This window comes from Pseudorca crassidens, chromosome 10 (genome assembly GCF_039906515.1).
Source record: "Pseudorca crassidens isolate mPseCra1 chromosome 10, mPseCra1.hap1, whole genome shotgun sequence".
NCBI lineage: Eukaryota > Metazoa > Chordata > Mammalia > Artiodactyla > Delphinidae > Pseudorca > Pseudorca crassidens.
In genome coordinates this window covers 35794685-35810641 of record NC_090305.1, presented here as the reverse complement: position 1 = coordinate 35810641, position 15957 = coordinate 35794685, and the positions used below count along the sequence as shown (strand labels likewise).

Sequence of the window (15957 nt, the reverse complement as noted above, 5' to 3'; positions counted from 1 at the left end):
TTCTGGGGCCCTAAATGGCCGCAGGAGGGTCTGATATTCTCTGGACACCTTGCAGATAGGAGCCTCAGGAGAGAAGTGGGGGGAAGGAGGTCCTCCATGGTCATACTTCTGGGCTCCCCTAGAGGGCAGCAGCAGACAAGACTCGCCGCTTCCTGGGCTGCAGCCTGGGCTGGGGCTGCAGAGGCTGCTCTCCCTGCCCTATTCGGGGGTCCCAGCGCTGGAGCCTGGCTGGGCCTTCTGCTCCCCACTCCAGCCTCACCCTGCCTCGGCTTCCTGCATCTCACGACCGCCTGCTGAAAGGTGGCACCTCCTCCAGCTATTTTAGGACCCGCTTCCAGGGTAGCTGCAGGCTTGGGACGGGCGTGGCCACCCTGCCCTGCCCCACAGCTCCAGGTGGCCCCGAGGGGCTGGGGTCACGGTGTGTGTGGCGAAAAGAAAGGGCACCTTCTCTTTTCTTCCTGCAGTTGTGATCGCAGCTTCTCTTCCAGCAGGTCTGGCGTCGAGGGCACGGGTGTGTTTTCTGAGATACCTGGAGAAGGGAGATGCTGATGATTCCCTCCAGCGAGGAAGAAAGGTCAAGGGAGAGTGTGATGTTTAGAGCGGATGACACAGTCATCGTGCGTCCCAGGTGAAAGGGGACCCTGTGAGTCCTTCTGGGGCCTTTGGATGGGCGCCGGCTTTACCCACCTCCTCTGGGTGGCAACCTCTGCGCGGCTGAGAGCCCCAGAGGAGGGTTCCATGATTATGCTCCATCCACTGTCCCTCCCACTGTCCCACATCTGTCACTGGAAGGGAATTCTTCCTTATATCGCTACCAATCCTTTTACCATGGAGTTCACTCGTTTGCTCTTGAGTCCCCAGGGAAGATGCAAAACACCATCTCCCCCTCCTCTGATACTGAGCCCTTCATAAACCAAGAAGGCATCACTGAAACGGCTCACATCTTACTTTGCATCAGCTGAGGTGCCGAATTCTCCAGCCTCAAATCATGTCTCCCGTTTCTGACTTCCCTCTGAAGCAGTGGTTCTTAGCCCGATTAACCCACTGTGCACCCAAGGCTGAGAACCACGCTCAGACGCCCTGCCCACAGGACCCTGGCAAGTCCTAGGTGAGGGCTGCGCCCCCAGACACGCCAGCTGTCACTGCTGGTTGCCGGGTTGCCTGCTCTGGTGGCTTGTGTGCTCGTCTGGAGCCCATCCTTTCCTAGCCTGGTGGGTGGGGTCTATCTTCCCAGGAGGCTCTCGGTGGTTGTACTGCATTTCTCAGCCTCAGAACGCGTCTTAGGAGTTACGCAGACCCACTTTTTACTCTTTGGAGGGGAGACCCTATCACACGCTAGGTGCTTTCTGGACATGATCAGACTTAATCCTTCTGGCACTCATTGGAGGTATTATTGCTCCCCTTTCACAGATAAGGGCATGGAGGTTCAAAGAGGTTAACCTGCCCAAGGCCGCGCGGCTAACTTGAGGAGCCTGGATCCAAATCCAGGTTTGTCTGGTTGCAAGGCTCTCGATTCAGAAATTCCTCCGATAACATTTCTGAGGATGGTCATCTGCTTTCTCCCCCCATACTGCCGGGGGTGAGGCTGAGTGCTTTACACTGAGCATGCCTCGTTGCGGGCAGCTCTGTTTCCTCTTAATTGGAGCTGAGACCTGCCCCACTAACTTCTTTTCACCTCTCCTTTGGAGCTCTGGAGCAGCACGGTTTGTCCTCCTTCTTAATCTGATGGTTCTTTAAATACTTTAACGGCAACAGCAACAACAACAAAACACCACATGTGCCTGGAGCTTTATTCCCGGGCTGACTCTGCCTAATTCTCTCACCTAAGGGCTCAGTAGTAAGCTGACTTTCTAATCGATCTGAAGTACAGAGCCTGAATCTGGACATCATACTCCAGATAGGCCCGAGAGGGGCAGGGTAGAGAAGAATTCTCCTAGCCTTGAAAAATTTACGTTCTATATTTCTATAGGAGGTGAATTACTAACAATGACCATTTACCGAGCGCCTTCTATATTCCAGGTTCTGCCAAGTTCTACTGGACGCTGGGCTAGGTGGTCTACTCGTCTTATTGCTAATTCTCAAAATAACTCAGCAGGGAAGGCATTACCATCTCATTTCAGTAAGATTCTGAGGCTCGGAGAGGTTGTTGAATAACTCAAGGTCACAGAGCTAATAAGTGGTAGGGCTGGGATGTGAACCCAATTTTTCTGGTTCCAAAGAGCTAGATGTTTATACCAGGCAGCCCCCAGCACTGTTTTTGTTTCTCAGCAGCTTCGTCATTGTCATGGCCATGTCAGTTTGTCACTGTCTTCTGTTAAGCTTGCGGCCAGTTTACCCACGTTCCTATATTTATGAGTGGTTGTCGAAACGCATTCTATTTCAGTGTGATTATCCTTTTAATCACAAAGGCAACATTTCCCGTTTATTGGGGGTTTAGCCTGCTGAGAGGTCCTTATTCTGGCATGCCTTATTCTTTCCCTTTGGGCTGCTTTGAGGTCGTGATCTAACTCATTGATAAATACGCTAAGCGGATCAGAATTCTGTTCTTTATCTGCCAGGCACCTGTTACCCTCTGTCCCTTGTGTCAAGTATCTCACCCCTGAGCAAGTGTCTCACTCATAGATACCATAGACTTCCCAGCCGAAGGCTATGCTGTCCCCCATGCTGGTGCATCTTAGTGGCCCTAATGAGCCAAACTGCCTGTCCTCGTCACCCATGGTCCTCCAGGCCTAGGCACTGGAAGCCCCTCGAGGGCAGGGACTGGTCCCTCTGCTCTTTATATCTCCCCAGTGCTTTGTTTGTTCAGACTCCGCGTCCAGGGTGCCCTCAATGCTGCCCGTGCTCACTGGCCCTTGTCCTCTCTGGGAGACGTCAGACCTGATAAACTGAAGGAAGTATCTCAACACCAAACTGATAACGGTAGGACTTGAAATAGAATATTTCCTTTCCTAATGGTTTCAGAAATGGACACATGTATCTCCAAGTCTGTTAAAAAAGAAAAGCTGTGGCTCTCCTTTGTCCTTTTAACACTTTTTGATCCCATACCAAGGAACCCCCTGAGAGATGCAGTGAAGACCCTGCTCTGGGGTGAAGGCTGGGCCAGTGAGGAAACTGAGGCCAGATCAGGTAGGACCTTGAGGGCCTGGAAAGGACGTTGGCTTTGAGAGAGCTGAGAGGCTGGAGGGCGTTGCGGGGAGGAGTGGTGTGATCTGTTCCTCTGATAGCCAAGACAAGTAGTTGCTTTGCTGGTCAAGACAGAGCTGCTCCAAACTGAAGCGTAGTTAATGTGAGGTGGCGCCAGGGTGGTGAAAGGATCTGGGAAAGAAAGCTGGGGCAAGGGAGCTTGGGCAGCCAGAATGAGGGCACAGCGTACCCCCAAGACACAAGCTACCCGCGTTGCCATGACAACCAAAGGGGCCTCTCGCCAAAGTGATGCCTGCCGAGTGAAATGCATTGTGCCCTCACCAGGAGACGGCCCTGGCTGCCCCTGCTGCTTCCTGCGGCTTGGCTGATCAGCCCTCTCTCGAGAGAAAGAGGGGCTGGGAACTCAAAGGGAGCCAGACAAAACGACTGAGCAGGAACAGAGGAAAAGGGAGTACGTAAAGGGCAGTTGCGCTTTGCAGGTCCCCATGCCCGCTGGGACTGTGGCCAGGGACAGAAGCTCCAGTCACCTGACAGGAGGCACAAGGAGTCCTCCTTTCAAGCACAGGACTCTGGCTGGGATGGGAGCACTGAAGGTCATAGCCCCGAGTGGCCCATGAGGTCACGCTGTGAGTCTGTGTGGGCAGCTGTCTCCCACACAATACAGAAGCGAAAAAGAAGGGCTTCATTCCAGCGGCTGTAGATCTGAATGTCACACACGGAGGAAGCCCTGAGCAGTCAAATAGTAACTGGAACTTACAAGGGCGTGGTGACTCAAGGGCACACACATCTCAGGCTGACCCCACCTCTGATGTGTCAGGTGTTTGGAACCAGCAGCACAAGAACAAATGGGTGCTTGCTGGGAAGGCCAGCCTCCTGTGGGTCCCCTCATACCTGGCATGATTTCAGGGTCACTGGAAAGACCACTGTACCTTCTCTTCCCACCTCCCCATACCCTACACACACACACACACACACACACACACACACCCCAAAACTCTCCTACAGTCAGTAAATGTCTGAAATGTGCAGAATCTCATTTCTTTCATTCACTGGCTGTCTACTGGGGGTGCACCTGAGAATCACCTAAGGTGCTTGTAAAAGCAGAGACTGCTGGGCCCTACCCCAGGCGTTCTGAGTTAGGATTTGATGGTAGGTTCCCCCGTGATTCCGACGCTCGCCCCTTGTTAAGAAACACCGTTCAAGGCTCTGTGTCCAGTTTCAGTGCAAGTACTCCATGCAGGAGTCCCTGAGGATGCAGGACCTGCAGGGGTTCCTATAGGATGCTATACGGGGGCCAACATGGCCCTTTGCCCCCCGCCCACCTTCCAGACCTTTGGAAGCCACTGTGGGGCAAAGGAGCTCAGGGGTTTGAAGCAAGGAAGTCACACTCTCTGTAGGGCTGGGCTGCCTGCACTTGGCCCTTGCAGGTGGTGGATCTCTGAATAACGATATCCACCACGTGGCTGCTCTGTGGCCCTTATATCACAAGCCCATCACAGATGGGGAAACTGAGTTCTGACAGGGGAAGTCATCTTCCCCGGGATCACACCACTGGTAAAAAGAGCTGGAGTCAGGACCCAGCTCTGTCTGACATCAAAGCTGGTGCTATTTCCCTTGCAAGCGACTGGCATAATGAAGGCAGCCATGGGGCAGATCACTGAGGTCGGTATTGACTCGTCCTTGGTATCTGAAGGGGATGCTCTTTTCCATGAATGCCTTTCAGGTGCGGGGCCGGGGCTGACAAAACGCCTCAGTCTCTCCCCCGAGTGCCAGCCTGTGCAGACTGCCCTTTCCTAACCGAAACCACGGCCTGCACGCTGCTCCCACCGGGTATCTGCAGCTCGCCTGATGGGTGCGAGGGGCTTCGCTACCCACGTTCCCCACGGGAGCCTGGCCCCCCCAAGGCAGCCCCCAGAACACCCGGAGCCAGCCTGCTTGTCTCCTTAACTGTGTGTTAGGAATCCTAAGGAAGGCGGTATTGACGTTTCCAACCAGGCGCCAGCCGAAAGGGGCCCTGTGGTCTTCCAAGGAGCCAAGGCCGGTGCCCTGCGCGGGAAAGGCCGTGAATTACGTGGCTGTACCGTGGCAGACGAGACAGCAGAGCCACGGAGGCCTTCCAGCAGGTGGCCTTAGCTGTCCAGCTATGGATTCGCTCCCTGAACACCCACTCTGGGCCTCCTTGGGCTACACTGTCTCACAGAGCCCAGATCACAGCCTCCCCTTGCTTCCGAAGTCAAAGTGTCTGTTCTACCCAAGATGGATGATGTCAGTAGCTCAATTACCACAATGGTCAGCAGCTCAGAGGCAAAGATTCTGGCTTCCCGATCAGACCATTTCCTGTTTCATGGCTCAAATGTATTGCCAGCTGGAGCGATCACACGCTGACAGGTGCTTAGGGCCACCATGCCTCCTGGTGTTGATTTTGTGAAACACCATCGCTGTCCGCAGCAGGCTCGGACTCAAGGGCGTGGTGAATACCCTGCGGACCCAGGGCTCAAGTCATTGCTCAGGTCCCCACTCACCACTGCTGTCCTACCCGCAGGGAGTATGGGGCGCTCTCCAAGAGCACAGTTGGCCCAGCTTTAGCACAATCCAAATCCTTCCCCATGCCGGTTTGGAGCCTGGACTCTGCCCATGGAAGGCCAGCTGCGTCCCTTCCCTCCTGAGTAACTGCCTCTGCGTCCACTCTGGGCCTCTCTGCCCATGACCAGACCCCTGGGATGGTGGCCTCTCTCCTTTGGCATCGCTCCCCTCCACTGCATTCCCGGAGGAGGATGCGGCCCACACAGAGGGTCAGTGTGGACTTGCAAGCGATACAAGGGAGACCCCAGGAGCATCCCGCATTGCCAGGAAAGATGCTTCTCGTCTCCTTACTTACTTCCCGACCACGATCACCTCTGCTCAAATGGGAGCTCTCTCCTTCCCCCAGCTCTCCACAGTCCTTTCTGCTGGGACCCCAGCCCCATCTCTGCGTTCCGGTCGGCATTCTCTGGGCGCAGCCACTCAGAGCCTGGCACCTCCTTCTGAGGCTCCTGGTACCCTCTCCCCACCCCCTTCAGAGGCAGGCCTGTGCAAAGGCTGCTCCTGCCTGCGTCCAGCCCACTGAGGCCTCCTCACTCCTCAGAAGTGTGCCGACATTACTGAACTCAGGGTTTCTCTACAAGCCCGAGTCCGTCGGCAATTCTACCCTCTTGTCACTTTTGCCTCACTGACCAGTGGTGGCCACATTTCTTAATCTCAGTGGCTTTTCAGAGAGACATTAGCAGGTAGCTTGGCATCCCTAAAACCCAGCTATACCCTTGTCACACTGGACCCAGTGAGTCTGGAGTGTTCTCAGGATACCTATGACCTGTTGGGGAGGGCAGTTTTCCCCACACCTGTGAGGGTGAGCACAGGCCTTCCTCCTGTGAAAACCTCTAATGATAATGATTAGTGGGGTTTGGTCAATTCTCTTGATTGGCTTGTAAAAGAAATTTTAGGACTTCTAGGAATTGAACTGAGAATCCTTCATAAAATCATCTCCCTCCACTTTTGGACAACTTATCTGCTACTAGGCAATTTGTAAGCCAATCTGTTCATTTGGCAAAATTTTGTTGTATTTCGGAGTCAAAAGTGAGGTCGGAAACAGACTACACAGTAGAACTGGCACATTTTCAAAGTGAGGTGGCAAGAGTGGGCAGACAACCAAGATGCGCACATTGACGTTAGAAAAGGGCCCAAAGAAATTTCTGGAGATTTTTTTTAAAGACCCTAGTAGTTTGCCTTCAGCCCACCTTATCCGCTTCACTGGGGGGAATGTGTGTAGAGATCCTTCCCAAGGTAGGGAGAGGGCTTGAAGGAGACAGCTCAGAAAGGTTGATGAGAACTCTTGGGAATCTGTGTGTTTGTGGTGTGGTGTGTGCGTGCGCATGGCGTGTGTTTGTGTGTGTGCACGGTGTGTTGTGTGTGTGCATGGTGTGTACCGTGTGTGTGCACGGTGTGTTGTGTGTGTGCACGGTGTGTTGTGTGTGCGCATGACGTGTGTTTGTGTGTGTGCACGGTGTGTGCTGTGTGTGCACGGTGTGTTGTGTATGCACGGTGTGTTGTGTGTGTGTGTTGTGGACAGAACTGTGACTCCCCTCAAGAACTCTAGAGGGTGGGGCATGTGATGCTGGGTGAGAAGGAAGAGCAGAGTGGCTGCCATTTCTGTGGCAAAAGCATGGGCTCCAGCATGGAGGAGAGCCAGTTAGGGTCACCTGAGATCAGAGGCATGCTGGCAGATGTGTCACAACCAGCTCTCTGGAGAGAAAAAGCCCTGATTTGTAGTGTTTGCCAGTGTTTGTGGTGTGACTGATTTCACGCCACCAGCATGGTGCTCCCGAATCTGGAGCTGGGAGGAGATGCCCATGGTCAGTGCTCGTGAGCCAGAGTGAGCGGGGTCCAGCACAGCACTCAGACCCTCCGGCACGCCACTTAAAACCTAGATCCCTTTTAATAAAGCCACCTGGAGGGACCTTAGGAGAAACAAACCTGGCGGTGGACTACAGGAAGCCTGGGAGAGCTGGGCCTGTTCCTTTTGCTTCTCCAAATCCACTCTCCGCCCTCTCCTCTTCTGCTCCTCACCCCAGGAGCCTGGCTGCTAGAACAGTGGGCTTCCTTGCCCTCCGCCCTCTGGCTGGACTCAGCCGATGGGGAACGTGGGCAGGGACTGGAGCATGGGAGGAGACAGGCTGAGGTATTTCTTTCCCCAGACATCTCTGTAGAGGCCACGAGCTGGATGCCCTGCTTTACTGAAGGTCACAGCTCCTATCAGACGGCCAGAGCCTTTTTGCACAGCCATTACTTTTTTTTTTTTAACATCTTTATCAGAGTATAATTGCTTTACAATGGTGTGTTAGTTTCTGCTGTATAACAAAGTGAATTGGCTATACGTATACATATATCCCCATATCCCCTCCCTCTTGCGCCTCCCTCCCACCCTCCCTATCCCACCCCTCCAGGTGGACACAAAGCACCGAGCTGATCTCCCTGTGCTATGTGGCTGCTTCCCACTAGCTATCTAGTTTACATTTGGTGGTGTATATATGTCCATGCCACTCTCTCACTTTGTCCCAGCTTACCCTTCCCACTCCCTGTGTCCTCAAGTCCATTCTCTAAGTCTGAGTCTTTATTCCTGTCCTGCCCCTAGGTTCTTCAGAACCATTTTTTTTTTTTTTTTAGATTCCATGTATATGTGTTAGCATACGGTATTTGTTTTTCTGTTTCTGACTTACTTCACTCTGTATGACAGATTCTAGGTCCATCCACCTCACTACAAATAACTCAGTTTTGTTTCTTTTCATGGCTGAGAAATATTCCACTGTAGATATGTGCCACATCTTCTTTACCCATTCATCTGTCGATGGACACTTAGGTTGCTTCCGTGTCCTGGCTATTGTAAACAGTGTTGCAGTGTACATTGTGGTACATGACTCTTTTTGAATTATGGTTTTCTCTGGGTATATGCTCAGTAGTGGGATTGCTGGGTTGTACGGTAGTTCTATTTGTAGTTTTTTAAGGAAACTTCATATTGTTCTCCATAGCTGCACAGCCATTTCTGTCTTCAAGTTTCATAACTGCTCATTCCCTTGCCCTCTTAGGCCTGATGCTTCCTGCCTTGCTGCTGTTATTACCTCTGGGGTACTGCGATCTCCTTTGTGGTTTCCCTACCCTCTGCTCACGCCTTTGTCAACAGGACTTTATTCAACTCTCTTCACAATAGCTAATTTGAGTAGTGCCACTTGCTTCCCGTTTGGACCCTGACCTGTACAGGTAAGCAACTGTCCGAACGAGGTGCATTTCCTCGAGACAAGGAATGTGTGGGTCAGGGGCCTCCAGGGACCCGTGGAAGTACCCCGAAAGAGCAAGAGTCATCTTTGAACATTTGCTGGGCCCAGAGAGCACAAAGCTGTGTTACAATGGTACCAGTTCAGTGTGATCTTTACCAACTGCCTTTCCTCCCTTCCTTCTTCTCTCCAACTCCTTCTGGTGAAACAGCTTAGCAAGTGAGTTAGAGAGAGAAGAAGCTGACCATGTCCCTCTCTTTCTGGTGGTTGGCCTTAGCTGGGGAAAGGGAGGGAAGTCTTTTCTTTCAGTGAAATTTGAACTATTGAGACTCTAGTTACAATATAGAATGACCATTGTGAGTTTCTGTCTTTTTTGTTGTTGTTTGTTTTGCTGGTAATTAACAATGAACAATTGAGTTACTGGGCTGCCCAGTTTCTTCCAGGGGCAGGAGAAGAACTCTCTCCATTGTGAGGATTTATAGAAACAGGGGGAGAGGAATAAAAAGCAGCCTTCACAGGCCCTTCCCCTGTATTGTTCAACACACAGGCAGACCATCTGCAGCTGTTAGTCCCTCCCAGAGAATACAAGGCACCTGGAGGAGAAAATGAATGGCGGTAAACTTTCCGTTTTCCTCTTTAAGTAAAATGATCCTGACATGAACGGTAGTGAGGAAAATGAAGATGAATTGGGATTGAATTGGGATTCACTTTTTACTACCACTTCTACCAACACAATGATTCCACGAGAACAGTCATTTGTGTTTGATTTCTGAACCGTTGGAATCTAGTCCTTCGTAGAAATTATTATAAACCATTACAAACACAAAAAAATATTCAAAGAATGATATAATAACAATAGTATTTTGGATAATCTAAAAATCAGCAGTTTGCCACAGCTGCCTTAGACTTGGGCTTTGTTTGGAGCTAGAACGGTTCAGAATTGGTGGAGGCCTCCTTTGTGCCCTCCCCTAGCCCCACCCTCCCTCCCTGAAGGTAACATCACTGTCCTGATGGAGCTCCATAGCCTTCCCTTCGTGCTTTTATATTCGCACTCTGTGTCTTTCGTGCCCTGTAAACATTACTTAGCCATTTCTTGACTTAAGGGGTGGCAGAGTGTTCTCTTTATAACCGTTTGTCGGACTGTGCACCTGTACTTGTGTGTTTTATGAATCTTTCATGTCCAAAGCTCCCATTCCCCCCCCCCCCCCGACAAAAACTATTGAAAATTTTGGAATTTACACAAATGGTATGGGTCCATATATATCCTTCAGCAATTTTCTTTCTTTCAATCACCATTGTGTTTTTGAGACGTATTCACACTGCTACACGTAAATCTAGTTTATCCATGTTGAATTCTCTGAGGTGTTCCACTGTATGACTGTATCACAGCTCTCGCTCCCTTATCCACCCCCTACGGGGGACCTTTGCGTGGTCTCCTGTCTTGGTTCTTGTTCGTTTGACTGTCTGCTATGATAAGAACAATGCTGCCAGGAGTGCCCCCTCGGGCACACATGTTACACCATCTCAGGTATATGTTCCTAGGCGTGGAATTGCCAGGTGGTGGAGGTTGCATATCTTCTAGATATTGCAGATTTCAGATATTGCCAGATTCATCCCCAATGGTTGGTCATAGACTTTATCTATACAATTCACTTCTCCCTGCTTCTCTTTTCCTTTTCTTTATTTATATGGAAATTGCTCTGCTCTGCTCTCTGGGTGTCCCCTGCCCGCAGCTCTCCGTACAACAGTGCCCTCATGGTTTTCTGAATAGACATCAGTATTTTCAGAGCACCACTTAGAGCTTTATGTTGGTTATTTGGAACACAAAGCACCCATCATTTGTATCTGAGCACAGACGACCCTGGTTTCTTGTTGGTAGGTCTTCCCCAAACTCATCATCAGCTTCCTTGGGGATTTAGGAAGGTCTTACCCAGCTCCACTATGCTTGCAACAGAATAGGTCCTGCAAAACAGTAAGAACTTTTCTGGGCTGAGACTGGCCAAACACAAGAGAGCACAGATGGAGGAGCCGGCCGTGGTATATTTTATCAGATACATTTTTGCAGGTGAAGTCAAGAGGTTACAATTTTGTCTACTGTGTTTGATTGTTATGGACTGTGTCCCCTCCAAAATTCACATGCTGAAATCGAATCCCTAATGTGATGGTATCTGCAGGTGGGGCCTTTGGGAGGTGATTGGGTCATGAGGGTGGAGCCCCCATGAATGAGATTAGTGCCTTTCTAAGAAAAGACCAGAGAGCTGGCCCGATCTTTCCAGCACAAGTGGACACAACGAGAAGCCGGCAGTCTGCGCCCAGGAGAGGGACCTCACCAGAACCTGCCTCTGATCTCAGGCTTCCAGCCTCCAGAACTGTGAGAAATAAATCTCCATTGTTTATCAGCCACCTAGTCTGTGGTAATTTGTTACAGCAGTCCCAACTGATGGAGACATTGGTCAAATGCCTAAGTCACTCAAAGCAGCACATATGGTTTCTGCATATCTGCACAATGAAAAATGTGGCTCTGGCAACTGGTAACAGGATCATCAGTGTTCAAGTGCTCAAAGGAATAGACAGCCCCTTCCTGGGGCTTGATGTATTTTTGCAAAGAAGAGTGATTTATAGAACCTGTGAGCAAATGTGGGTAGAGAGACGTGGTGACTGGGGACCATGGTGACCTCCACCAGTTATGCCTACTCATGTTGGTAGCCCAGGACTGTGGTAGCTCTGTGGCCAGGGGCTCTGCCCACTGCCTGGGCATTTGGTTCCCGACACCCAGAGTCACAGTTCATGACAATTCACTGAGCATCTACTTTGTCCTCGGCTCCATCACATATACACCTCGCTCAGCACTGAGATCAGTCCTGGGGAGTAGGGGTTCTTCTTCCCTTATGGACACGGAAATGCAGGAAGGTTAATGGGCCAAAGTCCCATGACTAGCGAATGGCAGAGGCACCCTCAAGCAGGGTTCTCCTGACTCTAGAGCGAGTGCTCTTTTTACTAACCCATGGTCGCAGTTCAAGACTCACCCCGGGGCTGATGCCCACAGCCTTCCATTCTCCAGAACGGCTGCTGAGGGAGTCGGAACTCCTCCAAGGGTCTGGAGCCTTGGCAACTGGGAACTGGGCAGGGAAATGGGGTGGGGACTCCTTATGACTCCCAGCCTCCATCTTGAGCCTGGAAATTTGGCCAAGGACCTTGTGTCACCGAAGCTGACCCTATATTCACAAGCACCTGTGGATTAGCATCGGCTCAGGTGGTGAGACTTTATCACTGGTCTTACAGAGCCACCTGAGTCCTTTTGGAACCAGCTGAGATGCCATCTCAGCCTCTGGGGCAGCTGCTTCCTTTTCTTTCTCCCTTACTCCAAAGGGTCGGCATTTAGATCATTCATTTCAGGTAGGATGAGAACATCTCTAACCCACCCAAGCCCTCGCATGTCTCCTCGCCAAGGCTGTGAGTGTTTTCTGCATGTCTTAAGGAACTCTGTATCCACAAAGAGATACAGTTGTGGCACTTGACGGCTGAGGAGGGTTAGAGTCATTTGTTCATTCAACCAGGGATCTGTAGACGTCCGCTAAGCCCCAGGGACTGTGATGGGCTGTTGGGCACAGGATATCATTTAATCCAACCACCCCCATTTTACAGATGTTGGAACCTAGGCACAGAGTCCCTTAGCTGGTGAATCTTTAAGGCAAAAATCGGATCCCTTAGATATCACTGATTTATTCAGCTAACACTTAGGGAGGACCTTCTGTGTGCCAATCACTGTGCTTGTGGCTGGGGAGAAGGATAAAAGACTGAGTAATTACTATAAAAGTGACAAGTTCTCTTATAGAAGCATATGCAGAGTTCCGTGTGAGCCCAGGGGAAACTGAGATAGCTCTGGGGAAGGGAAGCTTGGACTGTCTGCCTTTGGAAATGTCTCAAAAAGAGCTGCAAGTTCCGAAGGGAGGAAGATGTGTTCAAAGCTCAGAACCTTTTCTTCAAGCAAAGGCTTAATGACAAAAAGAGAAACAGAAGTTGCTTTGGTTGAACCAGGTGAAAATCCTGGGGTCCTGCCATTTGCACCCTGGGTCCCCTCACCCTCACCCTGTGGTCCCAAAGGGGCCACAGGGTGGCCCAAGTGGGTCCCCTAGAGCCCATTTTGAAAACCACTGGGCTGGCTGATGCCGGGAGGGTTGCTCCAGTTGTCTCCATCAGTGGTTCCTCCCCTCATCCTGGAATTCCTGGTCTCATACTGGGTGCTCAGTCTAGTCTGCTGAATAAATTGATGACAGCCTGGCCTTTTGCTTTCTCTCAGATTTGTGGCTCCCGGGCTCAGAATTCCAAAAAGCATTTCAAGACTCAGGCTTAATTTTCCACCACACGGGAGAAGGTGGCAGTGGTGGTGGCCTGTCTTTGGAGAATGGCAGGGACGCCACAAGAGGTCACTGCAGGAACACCGTTCAGGAGAAGAGAACTCCTCAGAGCGCTCTAAGCTGGAACAATGAGGTAGAACAGGGAGCCTTCAGGGTCAGTGCCTCTGTCGACCCTCATTAAGGCCCTGCTGGGATTCAGCGCTGTCACTGCCGGCTCTTCAGGTCAGGTAGCGTGTACTACCCGGTGGTAATCCAAGGGCCCCACGAGGCATTGCAGCTACAGTGGCCTGTTCTCAGGGGTCGCTTCTGCGTGGCATGTGGTCAGCGTGGGACTCCCCGGGCAGCCCCAGATTTCGCTGGGCAGTGTCTGCAGCAGGTTTACCCAGAGATGGCCAGGAGTCCTCAACCCCTCCCTGGGCCTGGGCTGCAGGCGTGTGTACCCGGAGGAATCACCCAGTGCAGGGGCCGGGTGAAGGCTTGGGTGAGGGGGGTCTCCAGGGTGGTACAGATTATTTACTCATCAGTCAGGTAGCAAATGCTGAGGAGTTCGAGCTACCGCCTGGGGCTTTCTTTTCCTAAAAGGCCTCTTTGACCAAGACTTCCTTGCTCAGAAATGCTCAGTGGCTCAACTGCCTGTGAGAGAAATCTTTGGATTCAAGGCTCTCAGTGAACTGGCCCAGCTCACTGTGTTAGCCTTTTTCTGGACTACTTCATATCAACTCCCCACAAAGCACAAAACAAACACATACCACACACACACACACACACACACACACACACACACACACTGTATACACCCCCCCACATACATATACATACACATCACACACACACTAAATACACATACATCCCCTTCATACATACATATCACACACACACACACACACACACACACACCTCGAATCAGCCTTCCCCCCACTCCCCACCCCAGCACACACACGACAACTATCCCCTGCTCCCACCCTCCTCTCTGTGGTTCTGACTCCTGCTTATTCTTCAAGGCTCAGCTCAGGCCCATGGCCTTGGTGACACCCCCCAGGGGCCACTCTCTCTGTTAAGATCCTGGAGCTCTGATGGTCTGTCCCTCTCACCTGCCACATTTCACACGCTACTTGGTAGTGCGATGGGCCTTTTGAATTTTAATCACAGGCACGTGGTAGAATTTTGATTGTGAGCTGCAGGAGATCCAGGCCCTGATCAAATATTGCTTGGAAGAGACACCTGAGAGAGAGGGCACAGCTCCCGTTCCTGGGATGGCTTCCTGGGCTCGCCCTGAGCTGTGAGGCCGTCAGAAAGCAGGGTTCCTGGAGTACATCACCTCTCAGTGAGTTACGCGCTAATGTCAGGCCTCTCGCTTTTACAGAGGGTCAATGCGAGAATCATCTTGTGGAACATTTCGGTATCTTTTGTAAAACTGCAGTTGACGACATCATTCACTATGTCACTCAGTGTCCTTTACACAAAGGTCCCCACGATAAATTCTGGTCTGTGTTTAGTTCCAGAAGACATTTTATTTCTGCAGATAAATTAGTTAGTATGCTTCCTGTGGTCAGAAAATGAAAACTGTGTAACTCTGGGTACTCCTCTTTCTGCTTGGTGGCTAGATAAGACAGAGTCGGATTTATTGCCTTGTGTTGTAATCCGCTCAGCTGTGGGCTCCGAAAGCACTTACTCCTTCTACTTCTTTTAAATGGACTTATTTTATGTTCAAATGTCTCATTCCACTTTTGCAAGATGTGTGAGTCTGGGAGTCATCTGGGGAAGCACTGACTTGGCCTGTTTATTGCCTGTGCTGGCTGCCGGGGGTACAGAGATTAACTTGACTGCCCCCAGCTTTCCAGGAGCTCACATTTTAGAGTGGAGAATAGCTATGGAAATAAATAATTACAAAACAAGGCTAAAGGACAAAGCAGACTGGCGAGAAGCGGGTGGGCAAGGCTGCATGAAGGAGGTCAAGGCCAACTTGGTTTGGGGCTACAGTAGGAAGAGGTCAGTGGATAGAATAATACATATGTCTAAATCCGGAATTAGATAAAGAGTTATCTTTTTAATGTATATATCCCCTTGGGCTGGCTATGCACCCTTCGAGGGCAGGCACTGAATCCCTGTCCCTCTGTGGACTCTATAGTGCTCAGCCTGGGGCTGAGGGCCGTGCGGTGTGGTGGTTACAGCACAAGCTCTCAAGCTGCATCTGCATTTGCATCCTTAGCTGAGCAAAGCTGGGTAGGTTCACCTTAACCCCTTTGGGCCTTAAGTAAAGTGAGGATAATAGTAGTACCTCCCGCATGGGGATTTTAGGAGCTTCAAAGAGGGAAATACAAGGAAAGAGCTTAGAGCCATGGCACATGGGGAGGTACTCAAGAAACGTCTGCTGATTAGTCCCCGCTGCATCACTGACAACACTTTACCACGTTGGGGAGCTAGCACAACAGAGAGGGAAAAACACACACAGCTGAATTCAGCAAAGCACTCTCAACTCAGCCAGCTCGATCTAGTTCAGTTAGTATCACTTCCAAATGATGCTTCATTGAAAAATAATAGTTTTATTGTTTCCTGATATCGTGTGCGGGAGTCAGCCCTGCTCTAAGTCCACCGGTAACTTGTTTGTTGATGATATTCTTAGAACCGGTCATTGATGATTTTCTTAAGAA

The 15957-nt window shown here is 50.9% G+C and overlaps 1 protein-coding gene across 3 annotated transcripts in view; it reads right to left on the bottom strand.

Annotated features, from left to right (window-relative positions):
• KIF6 (kinesin family member 6) overlaps window positions 1–15957 on the bottom strand; it is a 390416-nt gene that overhangs the window by 21971 nt on the left and 352488 nt on the right. For all 3 annotated transcript variants that reach the window (XM_067753073.1, XM_067753072.1, XM_067753074.1), the window contains one exon: window positions 445–529. In XM_067753073.1, coding sequence (XP_067609174.1) covers window positions 445–529 — 85 coding nt within the window. The remainder of the gene's footprint in view (window positions 1–444; window positions 530–15957) is intronic.